The 20,294-nt window shown below is 38.9% G+C and overlaps 1 protein-coding gene across 1 annotated transcript; it reads left to right on the forward strand.

Annotated features, from left to right (window-relative positions):
* Window positions 1-337: 337 nt before the first annotated feature.
* urod (uroporphyrinogen decarboxylase) lies at window positions 338-13,422 on the forward strand. The gene is made up of 10 exons (XM_079819154.1): window positions 338-507; window positions 1,430-1,542; window positions 1,624-1,703; window positions 1,781-1,843; window positions 1,925-2,122; window positions 2,220-2,381; window positions 2,496-2,633; window positions 5,321-5,421; window positions 11,820-11,886; window positions 12,313-13,422. The coding sequence occupies exons 1-10, from the start codon at window positions 485-487 to the stop codon at window positions 12,475-12,477; spliced, it is 1,110 nt and encodes a 369-aa protein (XP_079675280.1). The 5' UTR covers window positions 338-484; the 3' UTR covers window positions 12,478-13,422.
* Window positions 13,423-20,294: the final 6,872 nt, after the last annotated feature.

A 20,294-nucleotide genomic window follows, 5' to 3' on the forward strand; every position in this document is an offset into this window, starting at 1 on the left:
TTACCTCTTTAACTTTGTTCAACATCCATATATGGATTTAACCATGCCTCTTTCCAATGACTATCAGCAATCTGCTTTCGAAAAAAATCCCTCTAGGAGAGAAGTTATGATTGGATTGAAAAATGTTTTAATCGCAGGAATGAGAAAATAGTTTGATACCATCAGCTATTAGCTCAGGAAATTTCATTTCATTACTTCAGAAAGAGAGGTGACTGAATACATGTTTCAACCCATTTGGAATAGCTTTTACAACTTGATAAAACTCTTTAAAAGTATATTACCGTTGAATAATCTGATAGGCGTCCTCTTTAAGTTACATCCCCTCTAAATCCCGCCTACCTATGGTCATGTTACCATTTCAAGATGGCCGCGTCCTTCAGTTTGGAGGCGTGACGTACATTAACTGTTATAACACACACTGTCAGTAAAACAGCTTGTCAAGCCTGAAGAGTTTCATTCAAGCTCTCCGTTGAAGCCGACAATAATGGATAAGGACAGTCTCATTCTGTAAGTCAATGATGAGTGAATGCTAAGTGGCGTAGTTGGATGATTTCTTTATATGTATATTGTTATAGGCCAGAGCTCACTGACATGATAACATTAAATTTTCAGTTCCTGTCATCCGTCCAGAAGATGTTCGTTTTTACAGGGCTTCAAGATGTAGCTACTGTCTGAGAAGTTGCATATTATATCAGCAGTTTCGTTTTGAAAACGTATTTTCTTGATATGTGGAACATTTCCCTTGGAAGTAATAGTACAGTTCGAAGTGTCAGACATAAAGTTAACATTAAAAATAAAGTCAATAATAATGACGCTAATAATGCCGTTCTTTAAATCACAATAGAGGGAAAATAAAGTGCATTGTTTTCAAATAGCATTTATGTTAGTATTGATAATGAAACAATGAAGAGTAATAGATAGTACTATTATTAAAACATCATTTAATGACTTTTTTGGGCATTCACACTCTACTGTTTTCTTTATGTGATTTAATTCAAGAAGTTATCATCATATAGCTGCTTAAAGTTTTGTAGAAGTTTCGATGTAAATGTAGTTAATGTCACTTTTGATCAATTTATTGTCCTTGTTGAATGAAAATGTTAATTTCTTAAAACATCTTCCTGATTTCGAAATGATGAATGGAGTTGTTTATCTGCGTGACTGTGGTGTGGATTTCAGGGTGTGTTTTGTGTGGCACAAATGCTTATCAGGCTGTGAAGAATGAGTAAACCGTTAGTCCCCGATCTCAAAAGCCCTTATCTACTCGGTTCACTTGCGTTTAAAACATCTGTGAAACCTGATCATCATCACCCTGAAGGGAGGGGCTTCAAACGATACATGAATTCAGACGGCTACAGATTTGAAGAAATAATAATGTTCTGTGAATTAAACATTGTAGTGCTTTGTCTTTGCTGTTTTTCCGTCCCAGCCCCAAGGACTTCCCAGAGCTGAAGAATGACACGTTCTTAAGAGCCGCGCGAGGAGAGGAGATCGAGCACATTCCAGTGTGGTGTATGAGACAGGCCGGCCGCTATCTGCCAGGTATGTGCCAGTGCTTATTATTGCTCGTTATTATTCGTTTCATCCATTCATCTCTGTGTGGCTTTATTATCTGTTTAACAGAGTTCAGGGAATCCAGGGCAGGGAAAGATTTCTTTGAGACATGCCGTTCCCCTGAAGCTTGCTGTGAACTTACGCTACAGGTTGGCACCACTGAGCACCTTCTTACCTGCTTCCTTCTTATAATTGAGTTTTAACACTCTCAATGATCTGTTTTCAGCCTCTGAGACGATTCCCATTTGATGCTGCTATCATCTTCTCTGACATCCTGGTGGTCCCTCAGGTCAATGACACATAATTTGACCTCTAACTTGCCGAATTTACAATGTACATGTCTTTTCATATGTGAAATGTGTATGAGCAGGCCATGGGAATGGAGGTTCAGATGTGTCCAGGAAAAGGCCCCACGTTCCCAGAACCACTGAAGGAGCCTGAAGATCTGCAGAAACTAAAGACTAAAGTGGACGTGTCGTCTGAGCTCGGCTACGTTTTTAAAGCCATCACATTGACACGGCACAAAATCGAGGGGAAAGTTCCTCTCATTGGCTTCACTGGAGCCCCGGTGAGAAAAACAAGTAACGATTCTCTATAACTAGAGATACTGCTTTAAAGAACACGTGACCTCAATCGTCATCTGCTCTGTCTTTTATGAACGCCAGTGGACTCTAATGTCCTACATGATTGAAGGTGGAGGCTCTGCGACACACTCGAAGGCTAAACGCTGGCTCTACAGGTACCCAGAGGCCAGCCACAAACTACTGAGCCAGCTAACAGATGTCATAGTGGTGTATCTTCTCGGGCAGGTGAAAGCTGGAGCTCAGGTGAGAGAAAGAGTGAGATGATATGAAGGAGGGGAGCGCTATTTAGATGTTCAGTAAAAATGTTACAGAGAGTTTATTTTAAACCGTTGTCACTAAATGTTTTTTTTTCTGTAGGCTCTGCAGGTTTTCGAGTCTCATACTGGTTGTTTGGGTCCAGTGGAGTTTAAAGAGTTTTCTCTGCCATATCTGAGAGACATTGCTCGCCGTGTTAAGGACAAGATCAAAGAATCTGGTTTAGACAATGTGCCTATGGTGAGTAGACTTTATCTTTTGAGCTTGAGTACTGTATTTAGTTTTTTAAAGGGGTGGTTGATTATGATTTCACGTTTTTTTAACTGTAGTTAGTGTGGGATGTTGCTGTTTTTAGCATGAACGTCTGCAAAGTTACGACGCTCAAAGTTTAAAGCACAGTTCAATATTTTCTTTTAAAGAAATCGCTTTTTAAGGACTACAACAAACGGCTGGTAGGAACTACAACAAGCTTAGTCATGTGTTAGTTACATCACTAACCCTAAAATTGCCCCCGGGAACACACAACAAAGGCCACGTTAGCACATTTAGAGCAATACAATCGTCTTTTCACATTTATTGCAATACAGTACGAACACAAATGCAATAGCATGTCATAAAAGCAAGATGACAACACAAGTTATAACCGTATTTAAACTAAACTATACCTGTTCTACCTTCATGCAGCAGATATTCTCTGGCTCTGTGCATTTTACAACAGTTCCCACATGAGCGATTTATAGATTATCATTACAGAATATGCTAATCAATGACTTGAAGATAATAACTCCACATCAGCTACATAAATTCATCAACTAACCATTCAGAAATGTCCGGTTGCATTCTACATGTTGTCATGTTTCTCCATCGTTGTCCGACTCCGGTTTGAACATGAAAGGGCGAACAGTTTCACATTTTCAGTGCGTGTCTGCGGAGCTGCAAACTCGAGCTCTTGAAGCTCCGCCCTCTTCCAGAAAGGAGGAGCAGCAGCTCATTTGCATTTAAAGGGACACACAAAAACGGTGACCATTTTAAAAAGTGACCCTCAAAAAGTGACCATTTTAACATGCTATAAAAAATGATCTGTGGGATATTTTGAGCTAAAATTTCACATACTCAAATATTTATTTTACATCTTGTTAAAAGGGGCATTATATGACCCATTTAAAAATATGTTTTTTTTAATGAACTTGCAGTCTTTCTCTGCTCTTGCAAATGGAATACAACAACATAGTTCATCCCAATATGTTTGTACCTTGAGAAGTGCGTCAATGCTTTTTTTTGGAGCGAAATTAATAGTAAAAATAAGAAGGTATTATTATTTAAATTATAATATATCATATTATTATATAATAACATTGGTTAATGTTCTTTTAAATAATTACATACCGTAAAATAGTTAAATGTCATATTTTTCACCGTTTCTTAGGGCCAGTTCACACAGAACGTGTTTTTCCTGTTAAACACAAAACAGAAAAACATAATATGTTTGAGTTATTTAACAGTAAACAAATCGAAATTATAGCCTACATAGTTTGTGCAAAGTTGGTTGCATTTTATGTCTGCAACAGCCTGTCACTGGCAGTCCCTTATTAAAATGAACCATGGTTTTACTACAGTAACTTGTTCAACTATAGTATTTGTAGATTTCCATGGTTACCACTACAAGTAAACCATTTGTAAACAAAAATGTAATCTATTACAGTTGAGTACTTACAATATCCCAAAGGTTTCCAACTATTTGTAAATCGTGAGAAAATTGCTATTTTACCCAAGGAACCGGGACTTGTGAGTTGCCTGTCAAATGCGTCATATCTGCGTTACCCTCGATTTCCGGTTTTATTTTGCAGAAACGCTTTACTCTTACTGCAGTGTGAACAAGTGTCATAGCAGCCGCCGGGCAAACGCACAGAGTAACGTCATAACATAATTTTCAACACACTCCTGTATCTAATATCATAAACAGAGCTGCCTCATACTCATGACCGGAAAAGCGGAAATGGCGCAGGCGACTGGCATAATAAAAGTCCAGCTGCTCGCAAGGCTCTTCTTCTTATTATTCGTATTAACAATCGCTCCTGCGGCCTTGCTTAGGTCCTCAACACTCGGTCCTGCTCTGCTTCATACTACAGTAACGTTAATAATCTCATCCATGAACATGATTTCTGCCCGAGTCCTATCGCGATTCTTTTCCACCGCTGTGAGGTGAAGATGACATCTCCCATGAATCCGTGCTCAAACTTGGCGTCATCAAACTACGCCTTTGTTTTGAATAGGCGACCTCTAGCGGATGGAAAAGTTACATAGGGCAGCTTTAACTCTAGGGGAGTTGGAAAATGAGCCTATTTTCAAAAAAAGTGGAGTGTTCCTTTAACTCGAGCGGCGCGTTTTCACAAAGCTGTATCATCATGCGCAAGATGCTGCAAAAGATGCAAGACTTGAGCGCAACCGTTAAAGGCGTTCCGTCTAGGCCGGCCGTATTTACATTGAAAAAGAATGGAATAGTAGCGCAGTTGAAAGGGAAAAAAATGCGTTCTGTGTGAATGGCATCTTATGCTCACTAAGGCTACATTTATTAGTAAACTGAAATATCACAATTTAAAATATATATAAAATCACATGTTTATATATTCAGAGTATATTTTCATATATTCATGTTCGAATTAATATTAAAATGATGTGTTAAGTGTTATATAATATTTATTTTTCACTTGGTTATAATATAGTGCTAACATTTTCTTTTTGAGCACAAGTAAGCAGAAACCAGCAACTTTATGCACAGCGCACTAATCCACACTTGTAATAACATAATTTGCCACTAGTTGTCAGTATCTGGTCGGGTTTTGTTGCAGGCCTTTCATTCCAGCACGAGTCCCAAAGAGACTCCCATGATCCATTAGTAACTTCTGTCTTTTCTGTTTCATTTGCAGATAGTTTTTGCTAAAGATGGTCATTATGGGCTTGAGGACCTCTCCGAGTCTGGTTATGAAGTCGTGGGTCTCGACTGGACCATAGATCCACGTTCAGCACGGTCAGTCAAAGAGATGTGATGCAGCTGCGATGAGAGTTTGTTTTGTGATTTCACCTGCAAAAGTGTTCAGGCGATTCTCGCTTCAAGATCCTATACTGCAGTTTTGCCCCTTGATGGTTTTATTTCAGGGCACTGAAACTCAAGTTTGTGTAGGTGTGAATGTTTTTTTTTTTTGGCCTGTTCTCTCAGACAGATGTGCTCCAAAATGATGATAGTTTATTGGATGACGCTTGTGCACCTCACATTGCAAGTAGTGTCACAGTTGGAGTGAGATCAGAACTTTTACTGGCCATTATAAGACATTTTCCTTTTTGTTCTTTAGCCCTGTTTTAGGATTACTGTCCTGCACAAATATTAACGTTTAACAAATTACGCTACGCTCCACATTGCAAATTAATATATTATGCTTTTGGCCAAACTCCAAAAGAAGTGAATCCAAACAATTGGACGTTGTTTTGCTTTTGGATGAAGAGCTCTTTACTCTTTGCTGAATTAATGTTGAGTTTTCCTTGTTTTTTATAGGTAGAGGTCCGTTTTGAGACAGTTGTGTCCTCATTTTGTTATCTGGATAAACTGAAACGGAACACTTTAGGTTCTAGACTTCTATAAATAGAATCACAGTCAACCAGATGTCAATATAGGATTTGTAATCCAGTCAAATCAAAGGCTTTGGTAGAGTCTTGTTCTCTGTCATTGCTGTTTCAATACATTTTAAAATAATTGTATAGTCGCCCCCAAATGGAAGTATGGGAATTATGTAGAAACCTTCTTAAATCAAAACTAATCAAAAGTTTTACTTTTTAAACTAAACTATTAAGCAGCACAACTGTTTTCAACATTGATAATAATAATAAATATTTCTTGAGCACCAAATCATCATATTAGAATGAGTTCTGAAGGATCATGTGACACTTAACCGTAGGGATAGGTATCGAGAACCTGTTCTAAATTTACCAGAACCGGTGATCCGATAAGAAACGCGCATTTCGTTTCCGCTTATGCCAAGTCTGCATATAACACGCAACTTTTTGACAAGTTTTTTTTTTGGCCTTATTTTTAAAAAAAATGTGTTGGGTAGGGACGAACTATGTTCGGAAAATATGACAAGCAACTTTGTTTGTCCAATACATTGACTGACACGGTCTTCTCACAGCTAATAGCCAATCAGTGCAATGATACAAGTGCTGTAGTAATTCGTCCTCATAAATCCCGCCTCCTTCTCCCCCTCACTGAAGACAAATTGCGTTCAACGTGCAGGCATGTGATGTTATAAATGCACGTAATGATAGTTATAGACGTATACATAGATGTACGAGATGTACATAGATGGAGAGGAAACAGGGAGGAGAGACACCTAATTTAATTTAAAAAATATTTTTTATAATGAATTTATTATTACAGGCTATAATAAAAAAAAAACAAGTATACTCACCTATTTTATTATAAATATGTGGCTATATTGCAGCGCTCCCTTAGTGCTTGCCTGCGTCCCAATGTGCATACTATCCATCCTAAATAGTATGTGATATTAGTAATTTTCAATACTATTTAGGGCAGATAGTGAGATGCAGAGCTTGTCTTTTTCACGGTTTGCAATGTGTGTTTTTCGCTGCTCCTAGTATGTGTGCACAAACTCCGACTATGGGTTACCATAATTGGCAATTTGATGATTTTTGTAAAATCACATCTGTTTTTGCTTTTCAAACTCCGAGAAGTTTCAGTTTAATATGTTGCAGGCTCATTTATTGATATAAAAAATAATTGATCATAATATATAATATAGTAATATTGGGCTTCTTTTTGAAGCTGCGGTTGCTTATTTGTCTCGCGAGAGTTGGCAACACTGATCCTGTGTGCACATTTACGGCCGCACTGTCATTCATGGTGCGTGTCCAGTCTGGCGTGTTTTCAGTTCATGCCTATGGGAAGCTTAACTTTCATAGGAATCATTGAAAACACTCGCTTTCGGTTTAAAATTAGCGATTTGAAAAGCGCCCGCCGTTTATACTGGTTTTATCTGTGTTGTCACATATCGATTAACCAGTGGGAAAATCACCGTCACATCCCTAAGTAACGCACAGAACGGCTTCTCATAGTGAATAGTGCACTACAATAAACTGAATTCTCTTCCTCGTCTTTTTGCACAGCACACGAATGGACAAATACACACAAAAATATGTCAACATATTCTCATAAACACAGTCGGTTATGTCGTAAAGGGTTAGTTCACCCAAAAATGAAAATTCTGTCATTAATTACCTACCCCCATGTCGTTCGACACCCGTAAGACCTCCGCTCATCTTCGGAACACAAATGAAGATATTTTAGTTGAAATCCGATGGAAATCAGAAAGGCCTCCATTGGCACAATGCACGGTTCACTCTCAAGACCCTTAAAAGGTACTAAAGACGTCGTTACAAAGTCCATCTCACTACAGTGGTTCTACAATAACTTTATAAAGCGACGAGAATAGTTTTTGTGCGCAAAAAAACCCTAAATAACGACTTCTATAGTGATGACCGATTTCAAAACATCGCATCTTGAAGCTTCGAAACGTTATGAATCAGCGAGTCGATTCAGCGGTTTGGATCGCCAAAGTTTGACACGCGATCCGAATCATGATTCGACTCGCTGATTCATAACGCTTCGAAGCTTCATGATGCTGTGTTTTGAAATCGGTCATCACTATATAAGTCGTTATTTGGGGGGTATTTGCGCACAAAAACTATTCTCGTCGCTTTATAAAGTTATTGTAGAACCACTGTAGTGAGATGGACTTTGTAACGACGTCTTTAGTACCTTTTATGGGTCTTGAGAGTGTAAAGTCCATTGTGCCAATATAGGCCTTTCTGAGCCATCGGATTTCAACTAAAATATCTTCATTTGTGTTCCGAAGATAAACAGAGGTCTTACGGGTGTCGAAAGACATGAGGGTAAGTAATTAATGACAGAATTTAAATTTTTGTGTGAACTAACCCTTTAAGATGTAAACGCGTGCAGCTCTTTAAGTGACACTGGCAGATTTTCCTGATCTAGAACATAGAATTTCATAGACATAGAATGTTACTCTATGGTAACGTTAATCAAACAAAAGACGACGAGAAAATTCTATCTTCTAGATGGAATAAATTTTGTGACTATTTGTAATGTATAGCCTACAGGGCTCCAGACTAACTTTTTTCACTTGGAGCACAGTGGCCCCCAACTGAAAATTTTAGGGGCACAACCAGAAATTTTAGGGGCGCACACCGTAAATCAACATGCTAACCAAATCTACTAATTTCCACTGTATTACTAATAGAGATCGGTATCATTAAGGTTTTAATGGTATTACTACTCTTACCGATACTGCTTATCGATCCGGTACTTTAACAGTATTCTTACCAGTTCTTTTTATTATACTTTTTTTTTTTTTTTTTTTTTTAAACATAATTAAGAACATAATTACCATGGCTTTATAATCTGAAAAGTAAAATATCTATAGCAAAAGAAACCGCAAAGTTTGAACAAAAATATAAAACATCTATTTGTAAATGGACCAGTGTGCAGGCATTCGGAAGGTCTGCTAACATTAATATTAAAGTAAAGAACAAACCTACAAAGAAATCTAATAAAGTAATGAAATGTAAAATAACACTGCATCGTTTTCACTGTATAAATTGATAGATTAATGCTTATAAAAGCTTAAGTTATTAATTCAAGAGATGTGAATATTTTCTATTTGCCTTTTGTTCAATTTGAATGAATGGCTCAATCGTCTGCAGGTTTATTAGACGCTGCCCCTTTAAGACCGATCGAATGTAGAACTAATAATATCATATTCTCCTATTTCTCCAAACTATTTACGCCCATTTAAGATATAAACTGTTAAAATAACTACTCTCCAATCCGGTCATTTTGACACCGGCTATTTGTTGTTTATTTGATGGTTTAGACGCACGCGCACACGAAGCCTAAAATATTAAGTGCAAGTCGGTCCATTTCGCAGCACACACACATAAGCCGCCTTGAAGTTGGAAACAGCGTCTCTTGCGCGGATTATTGTGCATTTAATAGTTCTTTATTATCAAACACATCCCGCAGTTTAGCAACAGTAGAGACTGCAGTTTACAACTATCACTGAATCTGACATTGGGCCCTATTTTAACGATCTGAAACGCAAGTGTCAAAGCGCGAAGCGCAAGTAACTTTGTGGGCGGGTCTCGGCGCTGTTGCTATTTTCCCGGCGGGATAAATGGCTCTTGCGCCCGACGCAAATCTAAAATGGGTTGGTCTGAAGTAGCTTCATTATTCATAGGTGTGGTTTGGGCGTAACGTGAATAAACCAATCAGAGCGTCATCCAACATTCCCTGTAAAAGCAGGTGCGCAAGTTCCATTATGGATTGCTATTATTATGGCGTATTTACCAGGCACACGCCAGGAGCGGTTCACAGCCGAGGAGACTGATGTTCTTGTAAGAGCAGTGAAAGACAGAGAAGTTGTGTTGTATGGGGATGGGAGAAACCCACCCAAAATAGCGTCGGTTAAACAGGCGTGGGAGGAAATAGCCACAATTGTTTCATCAGCTGGCATCCCCAGGACGTCGCACCAGTGCCGCAAGCGCTACAATGACATCAGAAGACGGGGAAAGTCCAAGCTTGCCAGCATCAATCGGGCACGCCGTGTAACGGGAGGTGGATCTGCCTCTACTCAGGACCTGACGCCAGCAGAGGACATCGCTGCGTCCACCCTCACCGATTTTTTTTCCTGGTTCTTGACGGACAAACCAATTTGTTAGATGTCCTTATATACATATATGTCTTGCCAGAAGTTGCCACTATTGGGCAAACAGGTCTCCTTAATTACTAGACTACAATTAGCCTGAATAATTTGTAAGCTAGATTTATGCCTATTTTTTCACATCTTCGTGGCACACCACAATGATTTCCGTCATCTCATGTGTTAATATTTTTTAGTGTAACAATTTATGATTTACAAAAATAACGGTTGCATCTGTGTAGATTACATGAGCAAAGTGTATGCGCGTCGTGCACGCTATACATTATGGTCAAGCATGCGCCCTTAAAATAGCATAATGAACAACGCGCAACGTGCCACTGACTTTAGACTAGGTTTTTTCTGACCAGTGGCGCAATTGTTTAATGGAACAGCAAAATAGCACCAGGGATTGTTTGCGCCGGAACACGCCTCCTTTTTTGCGCTGAACCGCCCAGGGAGCGCAAGTTCATTCACTAGTTTAGCGACGTGCTTCTGTGGAGGGAAAAGCACGCTTTGCGCGGGTGCAAAATAGGAATGACACATGCGTCGGTGTACAAAGTCAATTGCGCTGGGTGCAAGATAGGGCCCATTAAGTTTAGGTTTAAGGAGAAATGACAGCGCAAGGCTGTGAAGGGAAGGATGAGCTCGACGGAACACGGCTATAGGAATAGTTACCTCATACTATAATAGAAAGGTATAATAGAAATACCTCATACCATCTTTTTATAATTCTTGGAAGCCAAAATCGAAAATAAAATTTGATTAATATCACAGCACATCCCTAAAGTTTAAGCAGACTAAACTTTTGTTTAGTTATTGGCCATCGTCATTAAGATGACTGACGTGTTGTGTTTGCTGTAGCTCCACGTGAGCTCGCTCGCTTTCTCTCTCTTCTGGATTGCGAATGGCAAAAATGCATCACGGACAAATGGTTTAATATTATCGCATATAGAAACGGCTGGCAAAGAGAGAATTTGCCAGACATAACGTCTGTCAATTATAATTAGTAAGTGTATTTTCTTAATTTCTTCAGTACCGACAGCAGGCAAATTTACTGGTCTGGATGTAAAATTCAGTCGCACACTCAAATTTTAGTCGCAAAATGCGACCATTTAGTCGCACTCTGGAGCCCTGGCCTATATTTTATTAATAAAGTGCAGTGTTATTTTACATTTGACTACAGTTTCTGTACTCAAATACCTGAAATTTTTTATTTCAATCGCATTTTTGTATTTATTTGCGCAATTGCAAATTTTTTTATTTGTTCTTTTTTTAATTACTGAGTGTTTACTTGTCTTTAATAATGCTTGACATTTATATTAGCAGTTTTTTTTTTGTGGTATGTTTAAACCATAGGCAAAAGTGTTCTTTAGCCTGTTGATTTTTGTTCATAGTATTCAGCTACAATTCAATATTTTGCAATAAGAATAAATGTGAATGTGTTTTTTTTTCCTTATTGGAATCGAAATTAGAAATCGCTTAGCAGAATCCGTATCGGAACCAGAATCGTTAAAATTCAAACGATACCCAACCCTGGAATAATGATGTTGAAAATTCAGCTTTGCCATCACAAGAATGAATTCTTCCAAAAACCCAATGTTTGAATGGTAGTGTATATCATCTTGTTTGTGTTTCACAGTGTCAGGACTGGAGGGAAAGTTAGTTTGCAAGGCAACATGGATCCCTGCGCTCTATACGCCACAAAGGTGAGGACAGAAACGTTGAAACAACACAAACACAACCAATTCTCTGCATCACTTCAGTTTAGTCTAGGCTATATAGAAGTGTTTTGTGGTTGAAAAGCAATGCTTCAGTTCTGGTTGGTCCATTTCAAAACAGAGAGGCCATTTTGTTTTGACAAATTTAGGCCCCGCTGGAAATATGAGCCGTAAGAACAGCTGTTTTCCACACAGAGCCATCACTGGCTTTCATTGCTCATTCATTACAAGCATGGCTTTCATAGCATTGTCTTGATGCCTCCCAATTATTTTTTTCCACCATCATTTCAGAAGTTATAGGAGTGTGACTGCCCAGCCTATTTAAGAAAAACATTAGCTCAAAGATTTTGACAGAGGACAAACCTGATGCGTGATATCCAGCCTAAACACTTCTCTTTGTTTATGTGTGAGCAGGAGCGCATATCAGAGATTGTGAAGGGGATGGTGGAGGGCTTTGGCACCAAGGGCTACATCGCTAATCTGGGTCATGGCCTGTACCCTGATATGGATCCAGAAAATGTGGGCGCGTTCGTGGAGGCCGTACACACCCACTCTCGCCAGCTCCTCAACCGCAAATAAGACGTTACTCTCCCATCAGAACAACTAAAGCAGATGAGAAACAACAACTGTTGGAGTGCAGCACTGTAGGATTATAGAATGAATCTCACAAAGCCTGTCAAAAATTACTCAAAAATCGAAAAGAAAAGAAAAACCCATATTTTGCTTCAAGAAAAATGACTATCAAGATTTGAAATTTCACATTTCCCTACCCTCATTCTCATTCTCATTACCATAATGTGGAAAAAGTGTGTGTGCGTATTGAGAAATCAATGTTAAGTGGTCTCTTAATATTTTCCACAGCTGTGTATATATATATATATATATATGTATGTTTGCACACACACACACACACACACACACACACAACTATTATGGTAATAAGAATCTTCAAGGCAGTGTAAAATGTAAAACTTAAACATTACAGTCATGAGAATTGAAAATAATGTCACAATGCAAATTATCTTAATTTTCTGAAATATAGGTTTCATTTTCTTTATGCAAAGTCTTAATGCATTATTTTTTCGAATGATTTTGTGGTGAAATGTGACCCAGATATTTCTTGACAGGCTTTGAGATTCTGAGCCTGACTCATTTCAATGATTATGTAGGCCATCTTTCTATTTTACCTACTTTTTATAATGGCTCCACACCAATCTATCTAATCTTTAATATAATTTTCAGTCGAAACAGAAATTTTTTTTTTTCCACCTAGATTGATGTGTTTTCATTAGAGCCGATGCACTGAAAGATCACTGAAGTATGTGGAGTAAGTGAAGGAGGATGAAATCTGATTAAATCTGAAGTGCTGTATGGGTTTGTTTTTCAATGCAGTGCCATAGTAACATCTGGGCTGAGACTGTCTTCACTGGAATAGTGACTGACACTAATGAACCACTGAGAATGTGTGTACATATCAATGGATGTTTTATATGAAGCGAAATAAAGAGTAATCCTTTTAAGACAAACATCCCTCAGGGGAATTTCTCCGAGTCGAATGTCACGTACCTAAATCATGTTTTCCTATTCCCTTTGTTTTGCACGAGTCTTTCGGTGGTGGTGGGGGGGGGTTACACTCTTGATCTATGATTACTGTCTCTCTTACTGCCTTTCGCATTTAGTAATAGAAATGTTAATCCCAGAGGACGTAATACCAAACGACGAATAAGCACAAAGCCTTTAAATCCAGTTGTTTTTGTTTTTGGGAGGGTGGGAGTGGGATTCCCCAGCAACACATCATGTGACGTGACGTACGCAAGATGTTTTGAAGAACCCTGAACTTCAAAACAAGGATTTATTGGAATTGGACAGTTTTCAATCATGTTAGTGCTTTCTGAACCCCATTTGCGTTTATGAAAATGTATAGTTTTGAAATAGGATTTCAAATCTGTCATTTGTTAGCATTCCTAATTCATTTTTGGTCAAAGTTGTTTACTGTCTGTTTTAAAAATGGCCACAGACTGTAAATTGAAACAACATGATGGATGTTTTCCCACACTGGCTTACGGTCATTTAGTGTGAAATGGTGGCAGCTGCATCCCTCTTTTGCCCTCGTCCGACCGGTGTGCGGTGTTGTCAATGCAGGATAAGTCTGTCCTTGATTGTGTGTTCGGTGCTGTAAGCCCTGCCGAAAGAAGAAATGTCCTGTAATCAATTTGCTGATTAGTGTTGTTGGATTTTTAAGCCCCTGCCAGCCCGCCGCTAGTTTGTGTCCATGGAGCACAGCTGTGATTGGGGGGCTGGGCCCATTTTCCAGCGAGGCACATACACACACGTGCACACACTTATTCTGGGATACCTCAAGGGGCTCCTGGCATTATTTTTAATTGCAACAATGAATCCACAAAAAAAAAAAAGCTGAATTCCCCAAGGCCTCCTTTAAGATGCCACAAGGGGGATGAAAGTGGGGGTTTGGGCTCAATCTCTCAGCAAATCAGCAGGCCTGAAAATCCAATATGTTCCTGAAGACAGCAGGCTGTACATCATTTGTCAGGTCCTTGCACTATCACTGCTTTATCAGATGGGAGGGTTTTTGGGGGGGCTTGGCCCAAGATTGATTTGAAATTTTGTGAAAAGCGAGATGGAGGACTTCAAGTTGGCGTCAGCTCGGTGGAGTCACATCTTGTAAAATCGAAATGATTGGTCATTCTAACCATTCAGCACGTGTGGCCATTAATATTTAGGTTTTTCTTTAGGTTAGATTTAGCGGTGTGGTTAAGGTGGAGCTTATAGTTGTAGAAAAGTTAGGGGTGGTGATGATCGTTATCTACGCCCTCAGTGGCGCAAAAAGTGGGTATGCGCTATATGCGGCGCATAGGGGCGCCAAAGCGATGGTATACATTTTTTTTTTTTTGGGTATTTTCTATATGTAGCTGCTGTTGTGCGTTTCTAAATAATTTCTGTATTTCCTTAATATTATTTAACATTTTAGAGGATTTTGGATAATAATGGATTTGACAGCAAAACGTGCGTCCTTGACGGTTTACTTTGGGGTCAAGGAAAACGTGCTCTTTCCTTGGTGTTCTCAAAATTGCATGCTCACTTTTTAGGGCACGTTTTAACTTTACCTCTTATAAAGTAAAGTTACATATTGTTGACCATCTTTTTAAGTAATTACACTATTTACCACGATCCATGGCTGTTATAAGAATTAAATGAAATCAATATCAACAAAATCCACTTACACTGTAATTACAATTGCCTAAATAATGTAATGAGATTTTTAGATTTATGTTCTAAATATAATATTTTAATTATAGAAATATGAAATGTTTGGAAAATGTTAATTATTCCAGGTCTATGAAACTATAAAACTGCCAGTATAGTTGGCGGCGTAATGGATTCTAGAATCATTCAACTAATTCGTTCTAACCGACTGTTCAAAAATGGTGAATTATGCGAGAACGAAACCTATACTTTGTTTGAATCTATTTTTGTTGGAAAAATAGAGCAAAACTGTACAAAATGACAACTTGTTGTTTATTGAACTGTTGTATAAAATGTATATCGCATTTTGCAATCGTGCTGATATAGGCTACTCTGGAAAATAGCACTCTTGCTCATATCATAGGCTATTGCTTAACTCATAATTTCCTCTTTAATTACTTTCAAACGAATGTTTATTTTTTTGTTCGTTATTAGCCTATTTTTAATTAAAATACAACAACAATAAAATAGTACAATAAAAAAACTTGCGTATATTAAACTTTTGTTTAAAAAAATGAATAAGACAGATGACATAAAATAGCTATACTCGAATTATAACAAATAAATAAAAGATATTTGAAAATTCCCCTGTAAAACAGGGAACCCTCAGTTTGTGGTTTGGGTTTTTTGTTATTAACAAAAGGGATCTTGCGCTTGTGCCTCCGCTAGCGTCCTGTCAATCATCTCGCTCGCGCCTATGATTACAGTTACAGTAAAATTTAAATTCACCATCAGCGGTTCCCATCCTCAGCCGATCTGCATGACAGTTTTTGCAATCACCATCAATAAACGGGCAAGTGAAAAGGCACGCCATGTCACCCTCACTTGAGACTGCTGGCCTGGCGCTGCTGTCCTGAAGCTGCTGTCACGCATGGCTCTGTGGGTCTGCAGATGAACGTATCAAAGACTTCAGATTGAATGTATCTTACCTCCGCTCCGGTATTGCAGGACCATACTAAGCGTGAGCCCGCCCACACACTTTTCTGATTGGTTGTGCTTTGTGATTGATTTGTCACGTCTTGTTGCTAGAATGCATCACGTCTAGCCTGACGTCGTCATACTCAATTCTAGTCAGAATATGAGTCTGATTCTGCTCCGTTGGGCTGTGATTATGGGGCGTGTTTCAACCGAACCAGGAAAGACCTCAATTGGATAGACCTACAACCAATCAGAGCAACGGAGCGACGCATAACGTTAGTTGTCAAATGTCAACAGAACTCAACGGCACTGTGTTGCCATGTCCGCGGGTTGAAGCGACCCCAATTATGTGAAATACAGACCCAGGAATGCTATTTTTAGCTGCCAGCCCTGCCAAAATAACACATATTTTACCCCCCAAATGCATTTTTTTCCTGGAGAACCCCCCAGGAAAGCTATTGGGCTTGTTTTTGGCTAGTTTTGAGGAACGTTAGCAATTGGGCGGTTTTGTTGTAAAAACTTGGCAACCCTGTCTGCACGCTTACCGATAGTTCAATTCCCCACGTGTACTGATGGAGGAGCTGAAGCTCATTATAATATGCGAAACTGCTATCCAATCATAGCAGTGGGCGTTTACTTCCAAGTCTTCAATGGGGCACGCCCATAAAAACCGAGCGTTCTAGGAGCTAGGCTCAAAACCAGGGCAGAAAATAGCCTATTATTTATTCACTATGATGTTTTTGAATGTAGAAACCACGCGAACATCATAAGTTGACCTCAGACAACAGTATAAAAAAAATTAAAAAAGCCAGTTCATGACCCCTTTAAGGGCGGGGTAACGCAATAGCTAACATAAAATAACGACAAACAATCCTTAGCTTTTATTTATCTTGGTTAGTGTTCATTTCTAAACATATGAGTTATGTAACTTACATTTTATACACAACAATGCCAGTTACTATTTTGGCTCCACCAACGAAAATGGTTCCAAACGGAGTAAAAGCACAAACTGATGCACATCTCCGAGCACTGTATCGTAATGGCATTTAGTTCCTCCTTGAATCAGTGTATTGAGCGAATTGCTTGGAGTGAGTGAATGATTCAATGACTCACTAAAAAAGATGTATTGTGACCTGTAAAATTGTCACTGAAAAATCCTGCCACTATTACTCAGACTGACAGTATCTAATGTGCAAACAGAGACAAGTGGAGTGATACAATCAGTGAAAAGTCTAAAACTCTTAGACTGTATATTAGCGTTCAGCTCAAATTCGAGGACCGCACTATTGCATTTGATCTTCACTTCCGTTCATCTCAAATGTTCTTTCGCAATCCACCCCAGCTCTCCATACCCGCTCAGCCCCCCCCACTTCCCACCTAAAAAAAGTCCCATGCTGCCCCACCCCTCCTTACCCAGTCTTCCGACACCCCAATTACAGAGGGATTCTGGGAAAATCAGAGCAGCAGAACAAAGCTCTGCAAATCAGCTCCCCTATGAACACAATATGTGATTACGCTGACAGCAGAACCTGCTATGCAGGGTGCAAAGGACAAAGCTTCCTCTCGCTGCACAAACCTGCCCAGAAGCACAACAGTTCTCCGAGTTGCCTGACAGGCTTGTGTGCTCCATGACTGCGTTTAGACGTCCTCTTTCTGATGCTGGGTTTGGTTCTAATGAAAGAAAAGCCTTTGTAACATCGTTACACTTATAAACAATGCTTGTTTTCCCCCACCAAGCCCAACACCTACTCCTCGCTCCAATCTGACAGCCTCAGCCTGCGCTGGAAGCTCAGAACAAGGTGGGAAAGCCAATTACTCGTCTCTCTTTTCTTGGCGTGTCACTTCTGCTAAATCACTGGGCTAAGGAAATGCCTTCTCTTTGCAGCGTGTCTAACGGAGCCAAACCCATCCATATTTCAGCCAGCAGCACTGCCATGCTTGACAAACACTTACTCAGTGGTCCTCACAGGAGCAGAGCGCTGCACCGGGTCCAAGACACAATGAAGAGCAGCAGCTGTGAGGGACCCTGATGGATGGGATAGTTTGTATAAGCAGGCCCAACGAGCATTGTTCCTGTCGACTGCATCTCTAACACAGTCGATCACTCTGACACAAGGTTTTTCTGGAGTTTATTGTGGTTTTAGTCACACTTTCTAAAGAGAAGACTAGACATAATGTGTTGGGGCATCAAGTATTTTTACACAACTGCAGTGATTTTTCTGTGCATTAAAGCTACACTGTGTAACTTTTTTAGTTTATTCTTAGCTAAAAACACTTAGTTCTTTCAAAAATATATGTGCTCATTAATGTATATTTACTTCTTTCAAGTAATAAAGTGTTCTCGTAAGTTTATAATATGCCATTGAAAATACATACGGGTAAGGGGTTCGAATGCGGGTCGCCATGTTGCTCCTCCATCTTGAAAGTACATTAGCCAAAGAGGGACATACCCGTAAATTCAAGCTTCGCCTTTCGCGTTTTAACACTCGATGGCACTGTGTCGAATGTGGACGAGGTCGAACTGGAAGCCATGTTAATCTTGGACTAAATCGGCCACCGTAGGAGTTAAAACGAAATCGGAATTGAGAGGAATAGAAACTAAAATTCACTGGATGGTCATATACATTTTTACCACTAGATGGGGGAAAATATCACACAGTGTAGCTTTAAGGCCAATTCACACTGCACAGACAAACACGTTTGTTAGGTTTTGTTGGATCAGTGTGTTACCCCAGTCAGCGTCTGTTAGAGTTGGTCAGGGGTTGTTTTCATCCAACTGAACATGTTCAGTGTTTGTTGGTGTCTGTTGGGGCAATGTGGACATGAGTTATTTTTCATAAAATTCTAAATCCAACTGCCAACTTGTTTGTTGGTGTTTGTCTGTGCGTTGTGTATTGGCCTTTAAAGACCGCATGACATCAAAATTGGGGATGCGTGTTAGCATACAGACTAGCGTACACACCTAACCTAAACATTGACAGAATAAACATAAGCATTTAAAGTCTTTCTCTTCTGGATAAAAAATAAATATCCCATTCACTGCAAAAAAAAAAATGCTTTTCTTAGTAATTTTGTCTTGTTTCCAGTCCATATATCTAAACATTCTTACAATAAAGGGATAGTTCACCCAAAAGTGAAAATTAGCCCATAATTTACTCACCGTCAAGTCATCCGAGGTGTATATGACATTCTTCTTTCAGACGAATAAAATCTGAGTTATATTACAAAAGTCCAGGCTAATCCAAGCATTAGAATTTGATTCATAGTTGCTCTGTTTTTGAAGTCCATAAAAAGTGCATCTGTCTGTCAAATAACGTGCTCCACGTGGCTCTGGGGTGTTAATAAAGTCCTTCTGAAGCGAATCGATGCGTTTGTGTAAGAAAAATATACATATTTAAAACTTTATCAAGTAAACTTTCGGCCGACTGCCTTCCATGGAAAAGTGTTGAATGTTGAAAGTGAAACTCAAGATGCGTACGTGACGTCATGACGACCGGACCTGGTCGCTTTAGTCTTTCGATCGGCAGGGGAACTTTCAACAATTTTTCCATAAATTTAACAGGGAAGGCAGTCGGCCAAAAGTTTACTTGATAAAGTTTTAAATATGGATATTTTTCTTACACAAACGCATCGATTCGCTTCAGAAGGCCTTTATTAACACCCCGGAGCCGCGTGGAGCACGTTATTTGACGGACAGATGCAGATTGCTAGTCTAGTAAATGCTTCTTGTTTTAAGATTTTTTAGATGTTTGGACTCGAAACAAGACAAAAAATACTAAGCAAGAGGTCGGTAAGATTAAGTTATAAAGGCTGCATTTAATTGATCAATAAAACAGTAATATTGTGAAATATTACACTAAAATAAAGGTTTTGAATTTTATTGTAATATTTTTTTTTAAATGTAATTTATTCTTGTGATGACAAAACTGCATTTCAACATCATTACGCCAGTCGCCAGTGTCACAAGATCCTTCAGAAATCATTCTGATATGATGATTTGCTACTTAAGAAACATTTCTTACTGTTCAAAACAGTTGTGTTGATTCATATTTTTGAGGGAACATTCAAGATTCCTTGATTAATACAAAGTAAAAAAAAAAAGAAACAGTTTTATTCAAATTTTCACATTTCCGGGTTTCTTAGATACGGAAGTCATCAAAGTTGGGTAAACTTCAATAGTAGTGAATAGGAGACGAGCAAATCATTTTTGCTAA

The sequence above is a fragment of the Gobio gobio genome, assembly GCF_949357685.1.
Source record: "Gobio gobio genome assembly, chromosome: 6".
Classification (NCBI taxonomy): Eukaryota; Metazoa; Chordata; class Actinopteri; order Cypriniformes; family Gobionidae; genus Gobio; species Gobio gobio.

Bases quoted from the DNA above. Each gene is read 5' to 3' on its own strand.
- urod (XM_079819154.1), top strand. From the start codon at position 485: ATGGATAAGGACAGTCTCATTCT. The intron at 1,844-1,924 runs GTCAATGACACA...GTGTATGAGCAG, and splicing joins ACATCCTGGTGGTCCCTCAG to GCCATGGGAATGGAGGTTCA. The intron at 11,887-12,312 runs GTGAGGACAGAA...ATGTGTGAGCAG, and splicing joins GCGCTCTATACGCCACAAAG to GAGCGCATATCAGAGATTGT.